The following is a 24,651-nucleotide window of genomic DNA, read 5'->3' on the forward strand; positions in this document are numbered from 1 at the left end:
AAGTAAAACTTCCATAAAACATCTGCTTGCATTTGAGTAACTCATTAAACAGAATACTAACAAGTAAGATTGTGTTTGATGATAAAATCATGTATTAAAAAAGATTTTCCTGCCAGAGATCTGATGTTTAATAGAGCTACAGTTACAGTATCAAATGCAACTGTGCAATTTTTTGCGACAGTTAGTGGCTGACGAGGAATGGGAGCTAAATTGAATGGATTGGCACATTTAGTCCCGCATTTCCTGTTTCTCAACAAATTCACAATATTTCTATCACCTGTAAGCACAGGAATTGAGGAGGCTGCCTGAACTCCAAGGGGCCCCTTTTCTCGGGGGAAAACAGTAGTGATATCAACTTCGTAGCCTGGACCCGGCACATATCAGTAAGCGTTAATTGTACTGTCAGCATGGACAGGATGTGCTTCGCTGTTGTCAGACTGTAGAGGCCAAAGATTATTCAGAGGGGGTGGAGGGGCACGATGACATTTTGGCGATGGTGGTTTCAAGCGTGGCAGATTTGGACGGGGTGTGAGTCTGAGTCCAACATTGACCAGCTTTTTCATCTCATCCGTGAAATCGAGGAGGGGGGAAGAGGGGGAGAGGTTGAGGCTGGCTGAAGAGGGCAGAGAGTTGGTTGGGGTTGGTGGAGAGTGGATGTTCCCTCTTGTTGCGACTGGGGGGCGAAGATGGCAGCAAGGACTCCTCCTGGCACAGCTGACTTGTCTGTTCGAAGCTTATTCGAAGTATTTCTCCTTCCAAGGGCTGTCTTATCAGTTGTTTTGGTTTGTCTTGCCTGCTGTCCTTGAAGGGAGGAACTGGTGTGTGGTGCACTGAGTAGAATATGTTGGAGGTTAACAACCTTACTCCTGACTTGTTAAGGCAGAATCCATCTGCCTTAAAGAGGTGTCTGCGCTCCCAGAAAATGTTAAAATTGTCAATAAAGTTCACCGATTGAGCGGCACATGTAGCTTTGAGCCATCTGTTCAACATCAACAACCTGCTGAATCACTCATCACCTCTACGGACAGTTGGTAGAGGGCCACTGACAAACACCACAGTATCGAGAGATCTGACTTTGTTCAACAGATCAGTGAAGTCTTGTTTCAATACCTCAGATTGTTGTTTCACAACATCACAGGCCCCTGTGTGTAAGATGAGAGATTTCGCTGTTGGATGTTCAGCAACAATGTCCAGAATTTTTTCAAGATGTCAGAGACCATATCGTTGGTAAAAGAGAGTACTTTGGTGTTCTTCTTGCTGCAAAAGCTGTTTACCTCCTTCACAGCAACATCACCCACAATCAGTGTTTGTGGTCCAGTCATTAGCTCTTTCTGTGGTCTTTTACTTTTGGATTTGGTCTCATATCTCTCCTTGTTCATTGACGGAGAGCTTGCATGGTCTTGATAAAGTGCAGCAAATCTGTTCTCCAGTTGTATTTTTGTTATTTGGGTAGGTTTGCTCTTACTTTTTGTTTTCACTGTTGTCCACGGTTGTTTCCTCTTTGGTACGGGCGTTGAGGAGGCACTCTTTTCAGAGGAAAGTGCAGGCCAACCAGTTGCATCACAGATCTCAGGACGCTGGGCTCTGCCTGTTACTCGTTCTCCCAAAAATGATTTATCTTTAGGCTTTGCTCGAAGAGTATTCCAGCAGGGAAGAATGTTCCTGGGCTTTTTATCCAGTCCCCAGAACTCCTGTTTTGTTGAGTCATTGTCGGGGGCTAATTAGCCGCGTGTTAGCAGCAGTGGGGGTTCTAGACCAGTTTTAATAGGGGAGCCAGGTTGGGGCTGGCTTTTTTGTTAGGGGGCACATACAACCCGGAAAAAAAGATAAATCCCTCATTCGGACAAAACAGTGTTTACAATTTCAGCTATTTTGATTGGGTAGTAAACTGCTGAGACACTTTATTTCTGCCTTTCCCTTCAAAACAAAATCATTGCAAGAAATCTGTCATTGTATTATTAATGCAGACTCACTGTCAGGGGGGCCACAGGGGGGTCCAGACTCGGAGTTACGGGGGCACTGGCCCCTGTTGCCCCCCCCCCCTAGAACCGCCCCTGGTTAGCAGGCTCTTGTCTGCTGTTTTGATTCCATGGGAGAGTAGTTTCGTTCCCAGATAGTCCATTCACTTCCACATTTACTTCTATCTGGTGGATCTTGGTTTCCAGCTCAGCAATTTTCTGAAGGATGTCCTGAAAGTTCAGGTTAACGAGAGGCATTTTGGTGCTAGTTAGCTTTAGCTGCTAATAGGCTTTAGCTGCTAATAGGCTTGTGCTACTTCGTAGGCCTCGTTCTGAAAGTACAGAGTTAGGGAAAATAATAAAAAAATAAATAAAAGTGAAATAAGGCAGCAGCAGTCAATTAATTGTTGTCCCAGTGGTTTGTAAATATCCAGGAGTCGCTGCCTGTAATCTCTCAGTGAAAAAAAAGAATAACAGTGGAAAAGAAAGCAAGCAGAAGTGAGAGCAAGCAGAAAAGCGTCTGCACCCAAGCAGATACAGGAAGTAAGATGTAAGAAGTAAGACCCACTACAGTTATTCCTGACAGCTCTATATCGTGATCATTTGGGTTTTGCACATCAAGAATAATGTAAAGTGAAACACCACTTCTGAGGTTTACCAAATTCTCATAGAACTCAAGGCCTTCAGAAGAGAAGGATAGTGTCTTTCTTGGGTGCCTGTGTCTGTACCTTACAGTCAGTTTGAATAGAGGTATGTTGTGGCACAGTGACTTTCCCTTTTGTGGTTTTCACAACGTAGTCACACGACTGTTCGTTTGTCACCAGGTCAATGAGGGCTGTAATAACTTTCCTTGTCAAGGCTGGGGAAAGGTGCTCTTAATCCCCCCATGCAACTGCTCTTCCCTTGTTCTTGTCCTCCAACTGTTCTGTAATGTTGGTTTTAACTATTTGCTCTATGACATTATAGCCTAAGATGGGCTGTGAAAGGCTTCTGCCGTTCATCACTAGCATGGGGACAACAAATCCTTTGGGGTCAGCTCCCTCTGCAGCTAAACTGAAAGTGACGTCAGTGATTTGAATGACCAACCAATGACTCACTTAATTATTTGAATTACCTTTTACTGTCTTATGAGCTTATATAAAATATGTCTGTCTTACTGAAGTAGCTGCAAGGAAGCAGCAGCAGCTTACAGCGATCATCTTCAAGAATTGCACATTGTAGTTCTTTTTCTTCCTTTGTGCACTTTTCCCTCCTGTCTTCTAATACCACTTTGTACCACAAGAGGCGATAGTCTATTAGCCACCACAGTTTCAACTGGGAGATGTAAAAGTGATGGGGTAACCACTTCTAATAAACAAAATAATGTAAAAAAAAAATAGAAAGTATAATGTTTGGACATTTAGCAAATGAAGCATATGAAATGTATGAAAATGTAATACTCTTCTACTTCTAGAAAGTGTTTACAATTGTACTTGTACTCAAGTTTCGTGATTTCATTCTGAAAACTTTTCAGTTTCTCTCTCTTATTTACCTTATATAACAAATACATTTGCGAATGTAGATCATTTTGAGGAGATGACGCCACATTAAAAACACATTTCTTTTGTTTGTGTGTCTTTTCAGATACATCTCTGATGATGATACTTTAAACTATCTTGAGAGGCATTCTTTCCACAACCTGTCCAGTGTCACGCACATGTATGTAAACTTTAACCAACTTCATTGTGATTAGAATGAATCCCATGTATGCTGCCATGAATTTACAGTGTAGTGTTGTCATGCTACCTCTGTCCTTCAGCAGTAGTAGTAATGTACTGGCCACAATATAAAGTAACATTAATAACTTAAGTGACAAACCTTTCTCTCTGCCATGTACTGCTCAATACAAGTAGAACATTTTACATTGGGTAACTGGTAAGAACAGTTTATGAAGATTGCAACTACAGAGAATTAAACTACTGTGATTGTTATCCTGCAAGGTGTGTGTGTGTGTGTGTGTGTGTTTCCAACAGACAACTCACTGGTCTCAAAACACTGTCATACATTGACCAAGAGGCATTTAAGGATCTACATAATTTGAAGTACCTGTAAGTCAAATTTAATTTGATTATATTTTAACTACCAGGCCATAAATAGTAGCTGTTGTGTGCTGCAATGATGACTGAGATTTGTTTCAATACAGTGGGATAACAAACACCGGTCTCACCTCCTTTCCTGGGCTTCAAAATATTCAGTCGAACCAAGAGGATTTTATTTTGTACGTCAAATGTATTTCTACCTAACTGCAATGACTACTGGTTGCTACACTGGATTAATTTTAAACTAAGATCTCTTATTCATTCCTTTTTTGACAGGGAGATAGTAGAGAATATCTTCATACAAGTAATACCTGCTAATTCTTTCACTGGCATATCTGAGAATTCACTGACCATGTAAGTAACAATTAGATAAACAATGGCTCAAATGTAATTTTCAGACTCAGACTCACTGATTCAAAGGCATTGAAGTTAGTTTTATGGTGTGTTTTTGATGTTTGTCAATTTCCGTTACAGCTTTACACTGGTGTGAATTGATTGCTCTTTATAATTTAGAAGCCACCGTTAAGTTTAACTCTGCTTTCTCTGGTGGTGGTTAATGATAGTGTGCTATGCTTTTGTTCTGACGGCTCACCACCAAAAGTGTCGATCCCCAAGAGCGACCTAACAGGCAGGAGAGTAATGGTGGACCGCTCCTCAAGCCTTCCTGTTAGGTCGCTCTCAGGGATCGAGACTTTTTGTCTGCCATGACGGCGACGCGCCGGAGATACAGCTGCTAACATGAGTTGTTCAAAAACCTTCTTTTTAGCAAACTCTGTGTATACAAACAATGTTCTCAATGCTCGTGTTCATGTGTAGAGACCCTGGTGATACTACGAGCAAAGTTTCATGTTGTGTCGAGCCTTCTTAGTGTTTTAAAAATAGCGATTTTGATGCTAGCGTAAAAGTGCCCGTAGCACTCCATTGAAAATGAGCTTGCCCGAAAACAAAACTACGGTAAATCTAAAAAGTGCCTCTTTCGTCGCAATTATGCTTTTACACGAAGGCTTGACTCATATTCAATCACAAATAAAGCCTTGGTTGCTTTCTGGTGAGAGTTTCACCTTAAGATGCTTTGGATGATTACTAGCAGAATGCAATATTGAATTTCATTACATAACCTTTCAGTAGGTACAGTAGAAGTGTGAATGGCTCCAGTTTACAGTTAAGACCAATGATGACTTCAGCTTCAACACAACTGTATAGTCTTAAGTAGTGAATCAGTTACAGGATACAAGGCAATTTAGTCGTCATTGTAAAACACAGGGTTGCATAACAAAAATTAAGTTGTGAAAACTCCTTCATGCTACACAAATGACAGAACATACAGTATATACAGTTATTTATATTCAGATATAGACACGGAGTGCATCTTTTTGATCTGAGTCAGAGTGTACTGTAAGTAGACAAAAGCAATATGAGGGTGATGATAATGTGTTAGACATCTCAGAACACAGTCTGCTGTCGAATTCATCAGCTTGATCCAAGATGTTGGGGGGGACAGGACTCTGTGGGCACAACAGTCTTTTGAAGCTGGATTTGCATGGCTCTTATTCCATCTCTTTTCTTCCCTTTCTTCTCTAGTAATGATTAAAGTGTTTCAGCAATAAAGATGAAAAAATGGTTAAAAGAATGTAGCATCACTATTTCTATTAATTTTGTGAAGCTCCCTATTTTATATGATGGGATTTCAGTCAGATTTAACCACATGCTAGTGACTGGTCCCTGTATCTTGAGCCCCAGGATAAGAATAGTGACTGATACCTAATTAAGTCCAACTCCCAGCTGTGTACTATCTTTACCTTGGTGTACAATACCAAATTGAACCTTATATTTCAAAAGCTCTGACGAAGCGTAACCCTCCTTTCCCAATTCAATCTTACTTTTAAAGTCCATGATGGTCCGTAGCCCATAATAATAATAATAATAATATAATAATAATGATAATAATAATCAGGGTTCTCCCCAGACTGTGGAATAATGGCGCTGCGCCGCTACACTGCTAGCTCAGCGCCACTATACTCATTTAAAAAAATTATTTGGATTATTATTTAGATTTAGATTGCAAACAGCACAATACATGGAGTGTAGATTGTAATGTAGTGTAGAGTGTAGATTACTATGTATTGTGCAATAAATAACATTCTATTCTATCATAAAAAGAACTTGGTGTTGGACATTTTCTTTGATGAATAAGATGTCTCTGTAAGTGGTATATTTAGAGAAGACTGAAGGCTGAAGTTGCAGGAAATGGCCTCCATTGATACTTACATGCTAGAGCTTCCGCCGGACCACCCCCCCGGCGTTGTGCGTTGCTGATGGTGAAATTTGAAAACAGCACCACTATACTAAAAATTTCTGGGGAGAACCCTGACAATAATCATAATGATAATAAAATAATTAAAAGTGCCTTTCAAAGCACTCAAGGACACAGCACATAATCGCAGCAGTACATCAAAAATCAGGAAACATTTTATTATGCAAAGATAAATACATAAATAAGAAGATGCAATTACATTGCATAATAGAATAGGCAACAGTGTGATTGCATGATTAGTCTGATGCAGAGTAAGCCACTCGGAATAAGTATGTTTTTAGGCGGGATATAAAGGTGGAGACAGTGTCAGAAGTGCAAATGTCTGGTGGGAGAAATGTCCAAAGGCTGGGGGCAGATTGGCTGAAAGCTCTTGACCCCGTGGTGGTTAGGTTGGCAGATGGCGTAAAGAGCTGGATGGTAGAAGATGATCTGAGAGTGCGGGAGGATGTGTGGATGTAGGTAAGTTCAGCAAGATATGATTGTGCCAGGTTGTGAAGGATCTTGAAAGTGAGGAGTAGAATCTTAAAATCAATGCGGGATTTGATCGCGAGCCAATGGATTTGCTGCAGGGCTGGAGTGATGTGATCAGCAAAGGGAGTTCTGGTGATGATACGAGCAGCTGCGTCCTGGACCAGTTGGAGTTTATGGAGTGATTTCCGAGGAAGACCGTGGAGGAGAGAATTATAGTAGTCAAGACGGGATGTAACCAGGGTGTTTACGAGAATAGCAGTGCAGGTTGGTTTAAGTGAGGGACGGAGATGGTTGATGTTGTGTAGATGGAAGTGTGCAGACTGGGTAACATTATTGATACAGGTTTCGAACGTTAAGGTGCCGTCCAGGAGGACACCCAGGCCCCTGGGAAACACAGCTGGAGACTGGAGAGGAGCCGGATCTACTCAAATTGTGTGCGACCAGTGAGATAGGATTTCAGCCAAGCCACAGGGACGTCAATGATTCCAGTGGAGGCCAGCCTGTCCAGGAGGATGACATGAGACATGACGTCGAAGGCTGCGCTGAGGTCGAGGAAAATCAGGATGGAGAGTAAACCAGAGTCAGATGCCATCAAGAGGTCATTTGTGAGCTGTCTCAGTGCTATGAAGGGGACGAAAGCCAGACTGAAATTGTTCAAAGAGGTTGTAGTGAGACAGATGGGTGTTTAGTTGAGCTGCAACAGTTCTTTTGAGTATTTTGGAGAGATATGGCAAGTTTGAGATGGGGCGAAAGTTGTTCAAATCATTCAGGTCTGCACCAGATTTCTTGATAGTTGGAGTAATTGCAGCAGTCTTTAGTGGTGATTATTGGTGAACACCAGAAGTCAGTGAGGAATGAATGATGTCAGTTATGATAGACAGCAAGGCAGGCAGCTTTTTACCAGGTAGGGAGGCAGGGGGTCTAACTGGCAGGTGGATGATTTGGATTTAAGGATGAGTCTGGTTATTTGGATTATTTAGTTGGCAGTTTGAAGCTGGCAAGTGGAGAGCTGATGGAAAATGTGGGCAGAGAGTGCAGAGAGGATGTAGAGTCATTTGAAGCAGTCAGTGTCTGGTGGATGTTTTCAATTTTGGCATTAAAGAAGGTCATGAAGTTATTGCACTGTGTAACTGTGAGTAAGTGAGGTGGTAGAGCATCCTCTCATCCCCTCATTACTTAAAAGAGCTGAGTCACCCTTTACAAAACTGGATTTCACTTTTTCCCTATAGCATCCATAGTTTATTGTCTTTCACAGACCATGAGCCGCTGCCTTTGAATCTAACATGTTTCCCAAAATTAGTTCTGGACTCTAAGTCATGATGCATGCTGTTAGATGTGATTGTACTACTCTATTGACCCATGGTTTCTCATGGCATAACTCAGTTGTGGTTTGCCTTATTGAAATCACTGGCCACATCTATAGCAGTGCTATGGTTTTTTGTACGTGCTGACTTGTATAAGGATATAGACTACTGTGATGATTACAGATATGAGTTGGTGAGGCAGATAGAAGGGACAGACTCTGCCTTTGGACTTGCCTTGCTCCTCCATGTTGTCCATTCAGACATTAGACTTCCACTAGTTTAAACTTCATGGCCTGGTATGATAGGGGTCAGCCATTGATGACAATAAAACAAATAATAATTAAATGGAAAATCTCAGTGATATGTGAAGATGAATAATTTCATGTTTCGCTGAGTGATGTGATTGTATTCCAGGCAGCTAATTAATCAAAGAATATCATCTAGACCTGCTGTACTGTACTGCTGTACTACTATCTACTATCATGAGGTAACTTTTGTTGTGAATTGGTGCTATATAAATAAAACTGACTTGATTTCACTTAGGGCTGCTCGATTATGGCAAAAATCATAATCATTATTATGATTGATATTGTAATCACGATTATTAAAGAGGATTATTCATCGATTTGAGAACAAGCACTTATTGAACTTTGAACTCTGGTATTTCTTTAAACATGATAAGTTTGACCTGAAAAACAAGAAAAATGCAAATAAATAAGAGAAAAATATATCAATAAAATTAATTAAATGTGTAAAAAAAAAAAAAAATGAACACTATCCCGGTGCAGCTCGACCATAGGTCCGTTGTGGTGGCAAAATATAATGCTGTTGACACTTCTCTTGCAACTTTTCCGCGACATTCATCATAAAGGGCAGGCAGCGCAATTCTGCTGAAATGGTGACGTGATGGTAACACATAACGCTTGTCCAATGTGTTAATCAGTTTATTGAACCCCAGGTCGCTAACGGTGTTGATAGGGCACATATCTTTGGCAATCATGTATGAGACGGCATCCGTTATTTCTTTATGCCTGTGGGAGCTGGGTGGATATGTGGTGGCATTGTAACGTGTGTCCTTAATTGAGGACTGTGTGGCGGTGGCAGGAGTCGAGGAGCTTTTCATTTTTGAGTTTTTTTGTTCCTTCACTGTTTGGTCTTGTATTACTCTGTGTGTGGACTTTAAATGGTTAAACAAATTGGTCGTGCTCCCTTGAGGTGCAGACAAGGTTGTGTGACATATATTGCACAATATCTTAGTTTGTTCCGAGTCAGACTCCTCGAAACCGAAGTGTTTAAACACCACAGAATTCACTTTACCTTTCTTCCTGACCAAAGGCTGCATTTCTGCCATCTTCTACCGTCTTCTTCTACACGTTTTTTCCAAACACGCACTGGCAATACGCACCGGCGTGGCTGAAAGCGAAAATCTTCAGACGGGAGCGGGGCGGAGCAGAGTGCATAGGTGGAGATGGAAGGGTTCGCTGCATTTACCACACAAGACAAGGCGTGCGGCAGAATGATCGTTTTATTACGATTATCTTGTTTTCATGATCGAGGGAAGCTAAAATCGAAATCAAAATTGAAATTCAATTAATCGCCCAGCCCTAATTTCACTTCACTAAAATAGAGAGACCAGCAATGCACGCACTGGGGCTGTGCGAGTGCTACCCCCCAAATGGTCAGTGAGCACAAAGCTTTATTCTCAGAAGCCAGGTGGCACCTTTAAAGAGTGAACCAATATTAAGCCTAGTAGAGCGAACTGAACTGAAGAAACCATTGCTATCAGTCTGGCACGGTCCTGGCTTCAACATCCATCCTGTACTCCATCAAATCAGCAGGAACATATTCTTTCTAAAATTGGTGGCTGGTAAAGCTTGGTGACCTGAATTTTCACATTAATGATGTTTTGGATTCTAAAGCAACCGAATTTCTAGATCTTCTTTCTAGTCTCAACTTCATCCGACATGTCACTGGCCCCACTCATAATCTTGGTAATACTTTGGATCTAGTCTGTACAAAGGATATTACTGCTGGCCTCCCTTCTATTCTTCAGGTCCCGGTCTCAGATCACTCTTGTGTCTTTTTTAACCTTTTCACGCATGCACAGACTATTCGCTCTGAACCTAACCCTCACTCTTTTCGTCCCATTAACAACCATGTTAAGTCCCTTTTAGCAGATCATTTGCCTTATAAACTTGAGTCATTTTCCAACACGGCTATGTCTGTCAACAACCTCACAGATAGCCTAAACAGTGCACGGTTAGAATCATTTGAGTCTTTTGCTCCTCTTAGAACTAGTAGAGGCACTCGAACTAAATCTGTGCCTTGGTTCTCCGACCTCACTCGCTCATTAAAACGGGCTTGCCGTAGACTTGAAGACAAATGGCGCACTTGTAAATCAGAGCCCTCTCGTGTCGCCTGGACTCTTAGCTTTAAACGTTATAAACATGCACTCTCTGCTGCCAGATCTTCTTATTTCTCCAACTTGATTGAAACCAATAAGAACAATCATCGGGTCCTATTTAATACTGTGGCCAGGCTTACACACTCTTCACCTGTTCTGAGCCCTTGTTTTACAGCTAATGATTTTTTAGAGTTTTTCACTGATAAAACCTCCCAAATATAGAACAATATCATTAGCCTGCAACTCTCTAGTACCATGACCAACCAGTGCTCTGCATCTTGGTCCACAAATTCACTCTCTCAGTTCAAACCCATCTCTGCTGAGGCCTTGGCCTCAATGGTTGCCGCCTCAAAACCAACAACTTGTTCATTAGATCCCATCCCTTCTGACCTCCTTAAGGAACTTTTTCCTATTCTGAATGCCCCTATACGTGCCATCTTGAACACTTCCTTCTCTGAGGGGTGTGTCCCCTTAACCTATAAATCTGCTATCATTAAACCAATCCTCAAGAAACCCAATAGCGATCCACTGGTTCTTGCCAATTATCGACCTGTCTCCACTCTCCCTTTTTTATCCAGAATACTTGAGAGAATTGTTGCTGATCAACTGACTGCCCACCTTTCTGCCAATAATCTCTATGACAATTTTCAGTCGGGTTTCCGCTCCTGTCACTCTACCGAGACTGCCCTAACTAGAGTAGTTAATGACCTACTTGTCACTGCTGACTCTGGATCAGCCTCCTTGCTTTTAATTCTTGACTTAAGTTCGGCCTTCGATACCGTAGATCATTGTGTGCTTCTACACCAACTGGAGCATTACGTTGGTGTTCACGGGCTGGCACTCTCATGGTTCCAGTTCTCTTCCGAGAGTCTCTGTCTTAATATTGATGGATGTTCGATTTCTGAAAGCATGCACATTAGAAACCTAGGTGTTACCTTTGATCCAACCTTGACTTTCCAGACTCACATCAAGGAAATCACCAAGACGGCTTTCTTTCACCTGCGTAATATTGCCAAAATCCGCCCTGCTTTTTCCCGGCGTAGCGCCGAGGTGGTTATCCATGCACTTGTGTCTTCCCGTTTAGATTACAGTAATGTCCTTTTTCTGGTCTCCCCATCAGTACTACTAGGAGTCTTCAGCTTGTGCAAAATTCAGCCACCAGACTTTTAACAAAAACAAGCAGATTCTGTCACATAACTCCTATCCTGGCATCATTACATTGGCTGCCCATTCAGGCTAGAGCCGATTTAAAGTTCTTCTTTTAACTTATAAGGCTTTAAACAGACTTGCACCATCTTATTTAACTGAACTACTTTCTCCCTACATTCCTTCACGCCCTCTTCGTTCTCTTAGTTCAAACCTCCTTGTCATCCCATCAATCAATAAAAAGTCAGCTGGTGGCAGGGCCTTCTCTTACCGTGCTCCTCTTCTATGGAATGGCCTCCCACTAGATATCAAAGAAGCTACATCCACTGCAAATTTTAAGTCCCGTCTTAAAACATACCCCTTTACCCAATATTTTGGTTTAAACTAATTCTTAACCGTTTCATCATTTTCCTCTGGTGTTTTACTACTGTCTGTTATTATTGTACTTGATTTTATTGTAAAGTGTATTGAGACCATGTACCATGGTGATTTTGCACTTTAAATAATAAATTGATTGATTGATTGATTGAAGTGCTGTACACTGCATTTTTCGTTACAAGTACTGTAGTCCTCTCTATTCTCCTGCTCTAGGAAACTGTGGATTTACATGCTGGTGTTAAATGCAGTATTTCAGCATGATAATAAAATGTAAGCTATAACTACAGAAAAAAGAAAGATTAGAAAATTTAAATCATGTAGGTTCACCACCACCAATTACAAACATCGTGCACATACAGACTCTGAGATATTAATTCCCAGCATGTTACATGCGATGTGTGCAATTTGAAGATTGTTTAAGATTGTTGGAACTGCCTCTTTTTCCTGTCTTGTAAAACATTTTAAATTCTGCACTCGGGGCTCTGTGTCTCAAGAGGTACAGCATGTTGTTTACTAGAATGGAAAAATGGGGGTTCTATCCCCAGCTTTGGCTGCATGTTGAAGTGTCCTTTGACATGACACTGAAACCCAGAATTGCTCCTGGCTGTTTCATCAGTGTGTAAGTGGATGTGTAAATGGCTGTGGTTTGAAAGCTAGTTAGTTCCATTCGATTACTCATGTGTTAGCTGTCTGGCCAAAGCTTGTGCTTCATTTAAATTGCTATTGTTTTAAGATGTAATAAGTGAAACAGAATTATTTGAGGCTGTGACTTGGGTCTCCTACTGATCACAGGGCTGGGGGTTCAATCCCCTCCTTCACATATCAAAGTTTCCTTAGGCAAGACTAAGCTTTCTAAACTGTTTGTCTCCATTTATTATGAAATTATCATTATTAGATATAGTATGATTTTAATTTAAAATGCATATGGATTTGCAATACAATTGCTCTTTTTAATTCCATTTATTTTTCATTCACTTTTTTCTTTTTCTCCACTTTATTAGCATGCTGAATAGCAATGGCGTGAAAGAGATCCAGCGCTATGCCTTCAATGGGAGCAGCCTAGAGGAAGTGTATGCCATCTGAATTATTGAAGTGGAAGAAGAAATAAAAGCTCAAAGTGATAACACAGGATGGAACTTGCTAATATTTTCACTACATAAAACCTGTGGGGTTTTATTTGGTCTACATTGTTGTTATTGTTGTTATGATATCACTAGCAATAAACAATACAAACAATTTCATTATCTGGGTTAGTGAAATTTGTGTGGAGCAGGCTGATGTACACAAAACTCAGTAACATATAAACAAACAATAAATGATACAAGCAGCTAAATGCTTTCTCCATTCTTCAGGTACCTTCACAGGAATCTGCATTTGGAGCGAATTGATGAGTTTGCATTTTATGGTGTGATTCACGGCCCAACTCACTTGTGAGTGACTGATGGAATCTGTTCCTCTGGTGAAAATATAGATTAAAAAAACTTGACTATATGTTTTTCTTATATGAAATAATATTCTTACAAAAATACATTTATTTTCCAACACATGCTGAGGTTGGATACAGAAACAGCCTCAGCTTTGTGTCCAAATGAAGTAATGTTAATTGTTTTTTGTCTTTACAGGGACCTTTCAGAAACCCAAGTTACCTCTTTGCCTTCAATAGGCATGGAGACAATTGAAAAACTCCAAGCAGAAAACACTTGGGCCCTCAAAGTACTGCCACCCTTTCAAGCTTTTCTCCATTTACAGAGTGCTGAATTGACCTTCCCAAGCCATTGCTGTGGTCTGAAAATGTTAAAAGGATGGAGAGGGTAGGTAAGAGAATTTGAAGTGTTTGGAAATACTTTCCCATTGCGGTTCTTTTTGTGTATTTGTCCTTTACATACCAAACTACCCTTAGGCCCACAGTATATGTAAAGAGGTACTCACAATAGATGGCTCAGTCTAGTGTGATTTCAATAAAACACAGTGAGTACTTTAGGTTTGTACTGATTTTATATTTAAACAGTACTGTGCAAGAAATGTTGACAGCATTGATAATTTGGGGTAACAGACAATATTTTGGTGCTCAGACAACCTCAGGTAAAATTCATATTGACAGGAGCCCTATGACCATAGACTATATGCAAACATAGACTAGAAAATAAACATTAGCCTACATCAGTGGGTGCCAGCAGCATCTCCAGGTACCTAAACAGTCAAGAGTCGAAAGAATACTGAAAATCTATGCAATTAGTTCCATAAGAAAATGATATAAGGGTGTTATTGATAACATTCAGCCACTAAGTGTCTTCCCCTTCCCATTGCATTCATGTCATGACACCTATGTTGTTTGAGTCATCTGCTCCTTCAAGTGGCAGAAAGTTTGTTGCACAAGTTAATATTGCTAACACAAGCTAACAAACATTGAAGTTGCTCACACTAGCTAAACGCTAATGTCACTAACACTAGCCAGCTACCTGCACACGTGTCCTGTCTTACTGATTTTAGTTCCGTCTATAATAATAATATTCCAGCAAGCCTGCATAACAAACTCCTAAAGATGGGCTTGAACACGTCCATATGTAACTGGAAGGCTACAGCTCAGGCGGTAGAGTGTAGACATTACACAAGTCATAGCCCACTCATGTGCATCAATTAAAGCAAGGGGTGCACTAATAGGAAACTACAGCTTGTTGTTCTGGAAAATGGCAATGTTCTGGAAGCCCTGAGGGGCAAGTGAGAATTTGTTTTTTTCTGGTGATGAAGTTCTATAAAAAAAAATGCCATGTGTGAAGCCAGAGGGAAAAAAAGTTGAGAGGAAAGTAAGCCTCTGTTTACTTTTGGAATATGTATTTCTTCCAAAAGAGGCTGCACAGGAACATTGTGGAGACTGGGGAAACTGGCAACACAGAGGAGGTAATTTAAAGACAGATTGTAGAAATTAAACATGTGAACAGGAGGGAATGTGAGCTTTTCTTATTAGATCATCTGAAGAAATGTTATCAGGAACTAAAATTTTGGCTTCCAAAACCTTCTTCAAGTTACTTACTTTTGAATAGGCATCCCTCTCTATAATAACAAAATCATCCTCAGATTCTCTTGATATGAAAGTTTCATTACTTGGTGCATGCAGAAAACAAAATCTGCATGGGCCACCTCATCTGCAAGCTGATGAGCGGACATATTTCTGCACACAAAGTAATATTTAGTTTAGTTTAAATTGCATTAAGTTTAGCCTCTTAACCAACTTATTTATCTTGAAAGTAGTGACAGGTGACCACATGAAATGCACCATTGCCTAAAGAAACTTGCAGATTTCTATTGCGTTTTAATATTTGGGATGTAAGCATACAACTCAACAAAATAAATAAGGATGGTCTAGTCATTTTTATACATTTTGATACAGAATTATTACTTTATTATTATCTTATGACAGATAACCCCAAATCAAAAATACATATTTTCCCTCTTAGCTGTACAGCTTTTTAGCCACTACACTTGCCAACTGTATCGTCAAGTGAGCGTGCATCTACTCATAGAGGATGGTTACCTAAGCTAACTAACATCACAGCTCAGCAGAGGACATAATTAATTCTACCTATAGTGTGACACGCATGAGCATACCTCCCTTTTGGTAGGTGTAGATTGGTAGAGAGAAATGGTGCAAACATGATACTGTCAACCATGTCATGATTTCTGAAATGAGACACTGCTGTTTTCAACCTTGTTTTTTTTATTATTTTCTTTTTTGTCGGCACAAGCCAAGTGCCATATCGTTCCATTATATTTATAAGAAGGTACAGTAGAGCTCTATAGATGGCCTATAAGTAAGTCTCCAACTTATATCAAAACAATCTAGAGGGATAAAAAGCACTACAGGTAAGAGAAAACAAAATGATTTAGGGCGGACTTTCTCTTTCTAGTTTGCCAGGGAGTTGCTGCTGGTGGCCTCTAAGAATAATTTTTTCATGGGCTTTATCATATGTTAAAGATTTGAGGACAAAGTGATCAACAGTGTGGTTTTTTGTTTGTTATATTCCCAGTTGGGAGTTTTTGATCCTGTGCACCATACACTTTTTTTGTGTGTAAGAACCTTGTAGTATAATATTTTTACATGAGTTACATAAGTTAATTATCTGATTAATAATGCTTATCATTTGTGTTAAAGAGATTCTGAGGCAGTTATTTGCAACTTGACTCGGAGTGTTTTGGGAAAGCTGCGGGAATCCTCTTCAGTTCTCTCTCAGAGGTACTCGGGACACAGAATCTACCAACATCTGAAAGGCGGCTTTGGTCTCCCAGTAGCCAGCAGCACAAACGGCAATCACCACAACAACAAACCTTTTTGTCCAACTCAACAGTCTCAAAATGAGGGTTTGGTTTATGCAGAGTTACAAACAGACCACCTCACTGAAGGATTTGACTTTGCACTGTGTAATGAGCCTCCCACAGATGGACTTGTGTGCACCCCCTTACCAGATGCCCTGAACCCTTGTGAGGACGTCATGAATCAAGGCTTTCTGAGGGTTTTGGTCTGGGTGGTCAGTCTGTTAGCCATTTCAGCCAACCTACTGGTAATGTTCATCCTGCTCACGAGCCAACAGAAGTTGTCCGTTACCCGTTTCCTCATGGGAAACCTGGCGTTTGCAGACTTTTGTATGGGGATGTACTTACTGCTAATTGCATGTGTTGACCTCTACACACGCTCCCATTATTACCACTATGCCATTGCCTGGCAAACAGGAAGTGGCTGCAATTTAGCAGGGACATTATCAGTGTTTGCTAGTGAGCTATCTGTGTACACATTAACTTTAATCAGCCTTCAGCGCTGGCATGCCATCTCCTATGCGATGAGGCCAGACAAGAAAATAAGGTTACGCTATGCAGCTGTGCTGATGCTTGTTGGCTGGTTGCTGTGTCTGATACTAGCATTGCTACCAGTGGTTGGTGTGAGCAGTTACCAGAGAGTAAGCATCTGCTTACCCATGGACACTGAGACAATTGCTGCTAGGGCTTATGTGGTCTTTGTCCTGATGGCTAACGTCATTGCTTTTATAGTGGTATGTGTATGTTACTTCCACATCTACTGTATGGTGCACAATCCCCAACACCAGTCCAGCAGAAGTGATACCAGCATGGCCAAACGCATGGCTGTTCTCATTTTCACCAACTTTCTGTGTCTGGCTCCAATTTGCTTCTCAGGATTGTCTGCAGCTTTCCATCACCCATTGATGACTGTCACAGATTCCAAGGTTTGACTTCCTCTTGAGCATGAATTCAGGTTTTTCCCGTCTAAAACAAAAGCTTATCTATGTTTTTCTCCACAGGTGCTGCTGGTGCTTTTCTATCCTCTCAACTCTTGTGCAAACCCTTTTTTTTATGCTATCCTGACAAAGGCATTTCACAGAGACATCCTGATGTTGCTGAGCCGAATGGGGTTGTGTCAACAGCAAGCACACCTCTACCGAAGCCAGTACTTCTACCCACATATACAAGGAGACAAAGTCTTCCCCGCAGTCCAGCCCCCCAATTCCAACATGTACACGCAACAGGCTGCATGATGCCCCAAACTGGATTAATATACCTGCCAGTGTGATGACATTTTTCTACTGATTACTCAACTAGTGACAACACCATTGTTACAGATTATACTGGAAATTTTACAAGAAGCTCACTATCATCAGAGCATTGTATTTCGTTACTGTTAACAAGAACAGAACATTTTCTTGTGCTGCAGTTCCACATTAAAAGCATTTAACTGGCAAAACAAAAGCTGGCTTTATTTTGATGTAGTCACGCAAAATGCAATGAGTTCAGTAAGTTCAGCACTTACAGGTATTGTTCACCAAAAAAGCTTCAGCAAAACAACATTTAGACATTTTTTTGATAGTAGATAAGTTAAAAAATATTACAGGTGGTTTCATACAATATTGGAACAAGGAGCAACCAAAGAAAGCTGTTAGATGAAGAGCTACATGCAACAGGGTGCATCCTTCCATTTTCTATATGAGGTAACCAACTCCTTTACACTCATTAATGTTATCAGTTTCCCTATTTGCATTGGGATTAATTCCACGAAATGTCAAATAGGTGCTGTTGCTTTTTTCTTTGACAGCTGATCTTGTGAAATTGTATTGTTGGTCATCTCTTTTTCACTGTCATCTTTTGATAAGTTAAATGTTACCCCTGCTGCTCTGTGCTGCAAACTCTGCTGCTGTATGGAGCACTTTTAATGTGTAATGGTAGGCTACTGTCCATCATCCAACTAAGTATTGATTAAAAAAAAAGTAAACAATGGTAGGGGTGATGGCCAACTATTGTTATATGTGTATGCCCGAACTGACTGAATGCCAGCAAAAGTAAAAGGCTTCCGTTTAGGGGAAATAAAAGTGGAAATATATCTAAAACTGCTCCAAAAATGTTAAAGATGAGTAGATCTCCAAGATCAGAGTGTGAGAAAGTTAAGGCGTCAATATGCTTCACATAAACCTCACCCATTCCAATGATTTTTGCATCTTTTCCAAACAAGCAGTCACAATATTGTCCGCCTATTTTATGTAGTGTTCATAATGATGTTTAGAAGGTGGTGGTGGAGGTGGGAAGGAAGGTGGAGAAACTTTTCATGTATAGAACTGAGTGCAACTGTCAATGCCCAGAGGTAAGACTTCCTGAAAAGTTATTCCTATTTAAAGGTTTTTATCACCTAGAGACTTAAAAAGAGCAGGAGCTGCACAGTCTTTGGAGAGAGGTTGAGGTCACCAAGGTCCAGACCTCAGTACACATCATGGATGTTGTCCAATAATTAGCTAAACATAACTATACTTGAAAGATGCAAAAATATTGTACTGATAAACTATGAAAATCTAAATGGATGTATGTTACGAGGTAGCCTAAATACTGGCTGCTTTTACGCTAGACTTTTGTGACGGTCCAAATGTCCGTAAATACTTAGAACCATGGCTGGTGTAATGTTAGACTCAAAGTTTCTTAAAATCGACTCACCAAAAACAGATGGTGGGCCAAATGTGTTTTGTATGTATGTATGATATGAAAGAAGTGTTAAATCTAAGAAAAAATATTGACAGCCCTGGTTTGATCAAGTATTTTCCTAAATTTTTATCAGTCAGTCCTGCTGGCGTCAGGTCTGTGTTGTCATGGAAATGCTGGTGCTTTTTCATCCTTGGATTGTGTCATCCGTGTAAACTCTGCTCAGTAGCTAGCCTTGGTATTTTTATGACTTAATTCTAGCAGACTCTGGTAGCATGTAAATAAAAATCTGTTGACCATGTGTTAACCTTATTCACTGAGAGATGAAAATGAAAAGACTACGTCAGGCAAAGCTGAACTTCTGTACTGGAAAGGAGACTGAAAGAAATAAAAAGACAGATGTAATTGTCCACTGTGTCCCTGTGCTGGTCAAACGCTTACATTTAAAAACGGTAAAATTACAATTATTGGTTTGTTTAAGTTGCACAAAATGTGTCAAATCCATGGTTCAATGTTAATGTTAATATTCAATGCAAAATTATCATGATGGCCTTTATATTTCACCACTATATGGTTCGGTCTTGCGTATATAGACTACTTTTTTCTGTAGGCCTAATAGGCTATATTGTAATATGCTATAGTATGTGAAATATATTTATCTCAATTTATCAATTTGTTTTCACAAAATTCACCAGAAGTCATCTTTTAAGGGGTTATTTTTCAAATTTGTCTTCCGGGGGGCATGTCCCCAGAAGCCCTTAGCATGGAGGGGACCCAACATTTTTAGTACCCTCTACTGCATAGCAAATTGTAATTTTGGACCTCAGCATTGAAAATGGATAGTCAGATGTCATATTTACTGTCTCACGATAATTAAGTTTCAAATGGGCTGATACCGATAATTAACCTTTAATCTGAATATAACTACTTTATCCAGGTACACAGGTTATAATTTTGTTAACGCAACACTGAAAAACACTAATAAAATCACACAAATAAATAAAACTACTGCTTTAACTGCATCCTGTCTTTTATTCACAATCTCTTTGTCAGCACTGGTGCTGCTGAATTTGAGGCACAGTATGCATTTCGCAACAGTGTTAAACACAAGACAAGATATTCAGCTTAAGGAATATAGATGTAAGGTTCACAAGCCTGCCTACATGAACACAACTATGAATATAACATTTTACAGAATTATGCTATGGTCACAGGCTAACCAAACTATTGGTTTCATATATGAATAAATTGCATAGTGCATATATTAATTAATGTGCCAGTCGCCACAGTTTAATTTCTATTACAACACCCCTGACACACTACACATGCACATACACATGCGCATACGCAGTACGGCTCCACGACTGTTAAACACAACATGAACTTTGAAAAGACTGAACATGAACTTTGAAAAGTTAAATTACACAATTATGCTACGGACACAAGTTCGACATATCAAAAGTATTCTGTTCCGTATGTTAATTAATAATATATATTTATATCTATATCTATATCTATATCTATCTATATATATATATATATATATATATTATCATTAAATTTATAAGCACAAAGAAAAAAACAATCATGCACTTACCATTAGACTTCATAACAAAACATATCAGTTGTGATTGATTGTGAACGCAGCAAGGATTTTGTTGCTGTCGAGGGCCCTTGTTCGCTCAGTGTTAGCAAACAGTGCCAGGTAGCTGGTTCAAGAGTCCCTACTGCTGTTCCTCAAGTAGTTTTTCAACAAGGCAGACAAGAAAAACTGCGGTCACAGCATACTGATTTGACGGCTCTGAAGTGTCAGAGACTTGCCTATTAGTTTGTACAAGTCTGTAAATTCATCTCTGTGGCTTCACGAGGGATAGGAACTCTTTAGTACTGATGATAATGTGCGGTGTAAGGCCCCGTCCTCTTCTCCATCCTCCAGCAGCTTTTTATTTGGGCCTGGTCAGTAACAGTTAGTGTGGTGTCTACACCTTCATGAGACCTTTCAATGTCCCCTGTATTAGCCCTGTTAACAATCACTCCCATTTTCAGGTTTTGATTGAGTCATCAAAATCAAAATCAAAAACGACTATCAGTCAATCTCTGTAATGCTAGCTACCAGAACAATTGCACCCTTTTTTTTTGCTAAGAGGAAGTGGAATTAAGCTCAATGTGTTCTGCTACCATTGGCCGAATAAGATCACCTGTGTTGGCTTTATGTTTTTTAGTCTAAAAATAATTGTTTTTTTCAATTCACCTATTGATTAATTTATCAATGTATAAATCACAGTATTCACACATTAAAAATGATAAGTAATACAAAGAGATTTTCTTGGGGGTGCTATTGGGGTGCTGTGGCTCACAGACCACCGTAAAAGAGATATTACTACTGATGAGAGTTCATAGATTTACTGGGGGAGCATGGCTAGTTCTTTTAAAAATGACTCCATCCAAGGTATGTACTCCTAGCACATAAATAGTTACATAGAGTAACAGACAGTACATTCTCTGTAACAGCCTTTCCTCAAGTGTACCCCTTTATACAAGCTTTATTTTTGAAAACCTCATGAAAACACATTTACACATGAGTGTATGATGCTGCAGGTACTTAAACATGTTACCGTGCTCCCACTGATGGGCTAACCTGGTGCAGAATAGCAAATAAACAATAAGAAACAACTTGTAAAACCCAGTCCAGATTAGCAGCCGGTACAGTATAAAATCAGAAAGAGTTCTTGTTTAGGAAAATGATCATATCTGCCTTCTCAGGCAGGATGCGTGAGCGTTCTGGACTGATAGTGTCTCCTGCTGTGGAGAACACACGTTCGCTGGGTGTAGAAGAAGCTTGAACGCATAAATAGGTGAAAGCGAGATCTGACAGCAAAGGATAAGTCTTTTGTTGGTTCCACCACCATGCAGCAGGGTCCTCAGACATAAGGACCGGTGGAACTTCCTGGTATATCTGCAGCTCTCTCTCAACTCGTTTCTTGATGGACATGGAGCTCTGCTGTGACACTATGTTCTGTGCCTCTTCCTCAGCGAACAGCTCCTCCAGTGGAGTCTTCCTGGGCAGTTTGCAGGGAGGCTGTTGCGAAAAAACAAAACAAAAGGTTTATCAGCATTATCACTAAAAAAAGGGAAAACCTCCATTAAAGGCATGATCATTATTTAAATTGAAAACCTATATAATATCAGCTATCGTACACTTACACTCTCCTGCTCATCCTCATTCTCCTCCTTTGCCTCATTCTCAGACTGCATGGTGCCCCCATCAGCTCCACAGTCTTCCTCTGTTGACTACAAAGAACATAATTAGCATTTAGATCTTAGATTTTATTAGCTGAAAAGGACAGTTGTGCATGAATGACATTTCACCTGTTCAATCAGCTTTCTCTGGATCTGGTCCCAGATGGTGTCATCATCCAATTTAGGTTTAAAGCGTGGATCCAACGCAGTGGCCACTTGGAGAAAGTTCCTGATCTCATCATTCTGCAAAACACATTAGTTCGTTCTTTAAATGTTTTTAACAAGCCACAGGATATTTCTATTCTTCAACAATATCTTTCCAGGTGCCCTGCAGTCACTTACCTGGTAGCGCTTGGATAGGTTTGCCAAAACCTGTTTTTCAAGGTTTGACACAAAGACTGTGTCTCCATCTTTTACAGCCAGGTGTGCCTCAAGCTTTTTTGAGGATAGGCAAAATCTGTCCGCATGTGGGACTCTTTTCAGACGACACACAGAGTGCTGAGGTGTAGAGCACCTTCATCAGGTTGATGAAGTCTTCAGCTTTCCTAAAATCCTCCTCAGTTAGCCGAGCAAGTCTGTATGAAAAAGAATTAAGAAGACATAGATTGGAGTTAGAAATATTCCCTTTTTTCCTAACAAAACACCTAACATATGCACTCCCTACATTAGCACATTCACATTCGCTCTAATACTGTTCTTTAAATTCTTATTTTGTGTGTACTGGTATTTTTTGTCTAAGCTTGTCTATCTATCTCTACCTGTCCCTGTCCATATTTTTTCTCAGCCGTTGATCCAAGCTGGCTGCTTGAATTGCAGGGTACTGCTCTGTGAATCTCTCCAGCATTAGGTACAGAGAGTTCCAGCGTGTTCTCACATCAAGTATGAGTGAGTGTCGGGGCAGCTCTGATAAAAACAAGAACATCAATTTTAAGTCATTTAGCAGATGCTTTTCATCCTAGGAGACAAACAATACTTTTGTAAAATTGGACTCAAATACAGTAGTACTACCAGAGACGTTCTCCTAGAAGGACTTTGGTACTACTCTGCAGAGCTCATAAATAATAATAAGATCAGACATATAAAGTCATTACGTGTCAATGAACAACAGTTAGACAATGTGAACTTTGTGTGTCTTACATAGAAGTTCTTGCCTCTCTTGGAGAACCACCTTGGCCATCAAGCACCTCTTCATCCACACAACAATGGTTCGGACCTTGGCCACCCACTGACTCACAGAATTTAGGGAGTATATACTTTGTGCTGCTAGATTAAGTGTGTGGGCAAAACAGCACAGTTTCACAAATCGCAGGTGCTTAATAGCCACATCCATGTTGGCAGCATTATCTACAGTGACTGCTACAATTTTATCAGATATGCCAAACTCTGACAGAACATCACTGATTTCCTCTGCAACAACCCAACCGGTCTGTGCTTTGTACACAGCCTTTGTTTTTAGCACTTTTTGCTGCATTTTGCCCTCCACTATGTGCTGTGATGGTGAGGTAGTGGTCCTGTGTGATGCTACTCCAGCCATCACATGTGAGTGCAACAGAACTGACTTCACTGAGCTCTGTAATAATGTTAGACTTCTCAACCTTGTACCACGATGGGATTAATGTGTTTGACAGGTAGTCCCTGGAAGGTGGTGTGTATTTGGGGTTTAGAGTTTTCACCATGTCCCTGCAAACATATACAAACATGTAAAGTTGTTGTTACTGTTTAGCTCTATCGTTATTGCTTAACTAACCTAAATGTTGGTGATTCCACCTCTGAAAAAGGATGCAGCCTTTTCACGATGTGTGCAGTGACCTTTCTGTGGCACTCTTCCTTTTGTTGCACCGACATCTTCCCCTTTGCGGCTATAGTGAACGGAGTCGGCTCAGCACATCGCGGAGTCGTGGAGTCACCAGACTGGCTAACGTTAGCACGTCGTAAATTGTCTCTGAAAAAATACGTGGGCTAATTTGTTAGCTGCCTCAATGTTGGCGCAAGACATATCATTTATTGTATATGTATTGTTTTACTTACCGGATTCAGACTGCAGTGCAGTCACTGCGGTGCCACGCTGGGGGTCGGGGTTGGAGCCGGTGTGACAGTTTAACTGGCGTTCATTTTAACTGGCGAGGTTCCCAGATGTGCTGGAGGTGTGGTTTGAGAATCCCGTCTGGAGAGGGGTCCTCGGCCATGTCCGCTAACCAGGAAAAACATTCCGATCACCCTGCTCATCGATCCAAGTCATGTATATGTGTATAAGTTTTGACGTGGCTTGAACACTTCTACTCCAGACGGAGATGCCGACGTCTGCGACCTGCAGACCACTGTTAAACGAGCGCTACAGAGCACACAGTGACAGTGTAGGTGACTGTGACGATGCCTGTCCGAAAAAACG

At 40.5% G+C, this 24,651-nt stretch overlaps 1 protein-coding gene across 2 annotated transcripts in view; it reads left to right on the top strand.

Moving 5' to 3' along the window:
- LOC115593358 (thyrotropin receptor-like) overlaps positions 1 to 19,432 on the top strand; it is a 32,039-nt gene extending 12,607 nt beyond the window's left edge. Inside the window, exons 4-12 of one of the 2 annotated variants that reach the window (XM_030436874.1) lie at positions 3,582 to 3,656; positions 3,971 to 4,045; positions 4,141 to 4,215; positions 4,313 to 4,390; positions 13,055 to 13,123; positions 13,406 to 13,483; positions 13,676 to 13,864; positions 16,204 to 17,287; positions 17,363 to 19,432. In XM_030436874.1, coding sequence (XP_030292734.1) covers positions 3,582 to 3,656; positions 3,971 to 4,045; positions 4,141 to 4,215; positions 4,313 to 4,390; positions 13,055 to 13,123; positions 13,406 to 13,483; positions 13,676 to 13,864; positions 16,204 to 17,287; positions 17,363 to 17,596 — 1,957 coding nt within the window. In that variant the 3' untranslated portion in view covers positions 17,597 to 19,432. The remainder of the gene's footprint in view (positions 1 to 3,581; positions 3,657 to 3,970; positions 4,046 to 4,140; positions 4,216 to 4,312; positions 4,391 to 13,054; positions 13,124 to 13,405; positions 13,484 to 13,675; positions 13,865 to 16,203; positions 17,288 to 17,362) is intronic. The other variant, XM_030436875.1, reaches the window with a different exon arrangement.
- The last annotated feature ends 5,219 nt before the right edge of the window (positions 19,433 to 24,651 follow it).

This window comes from Sparus aurata, chromosome 12 (genome assembly GCF_900880675.1).
Source record: "Sparus aurata chromosome 12, fSpaAur1.1, whole genome shotgun sequence".
NCBI classification, from domain to species: Eukaryota; Metazoa; Chordata; class Actinopteri; order Spariformes; family Sparidae; genus Sparus; species Sparus aurata.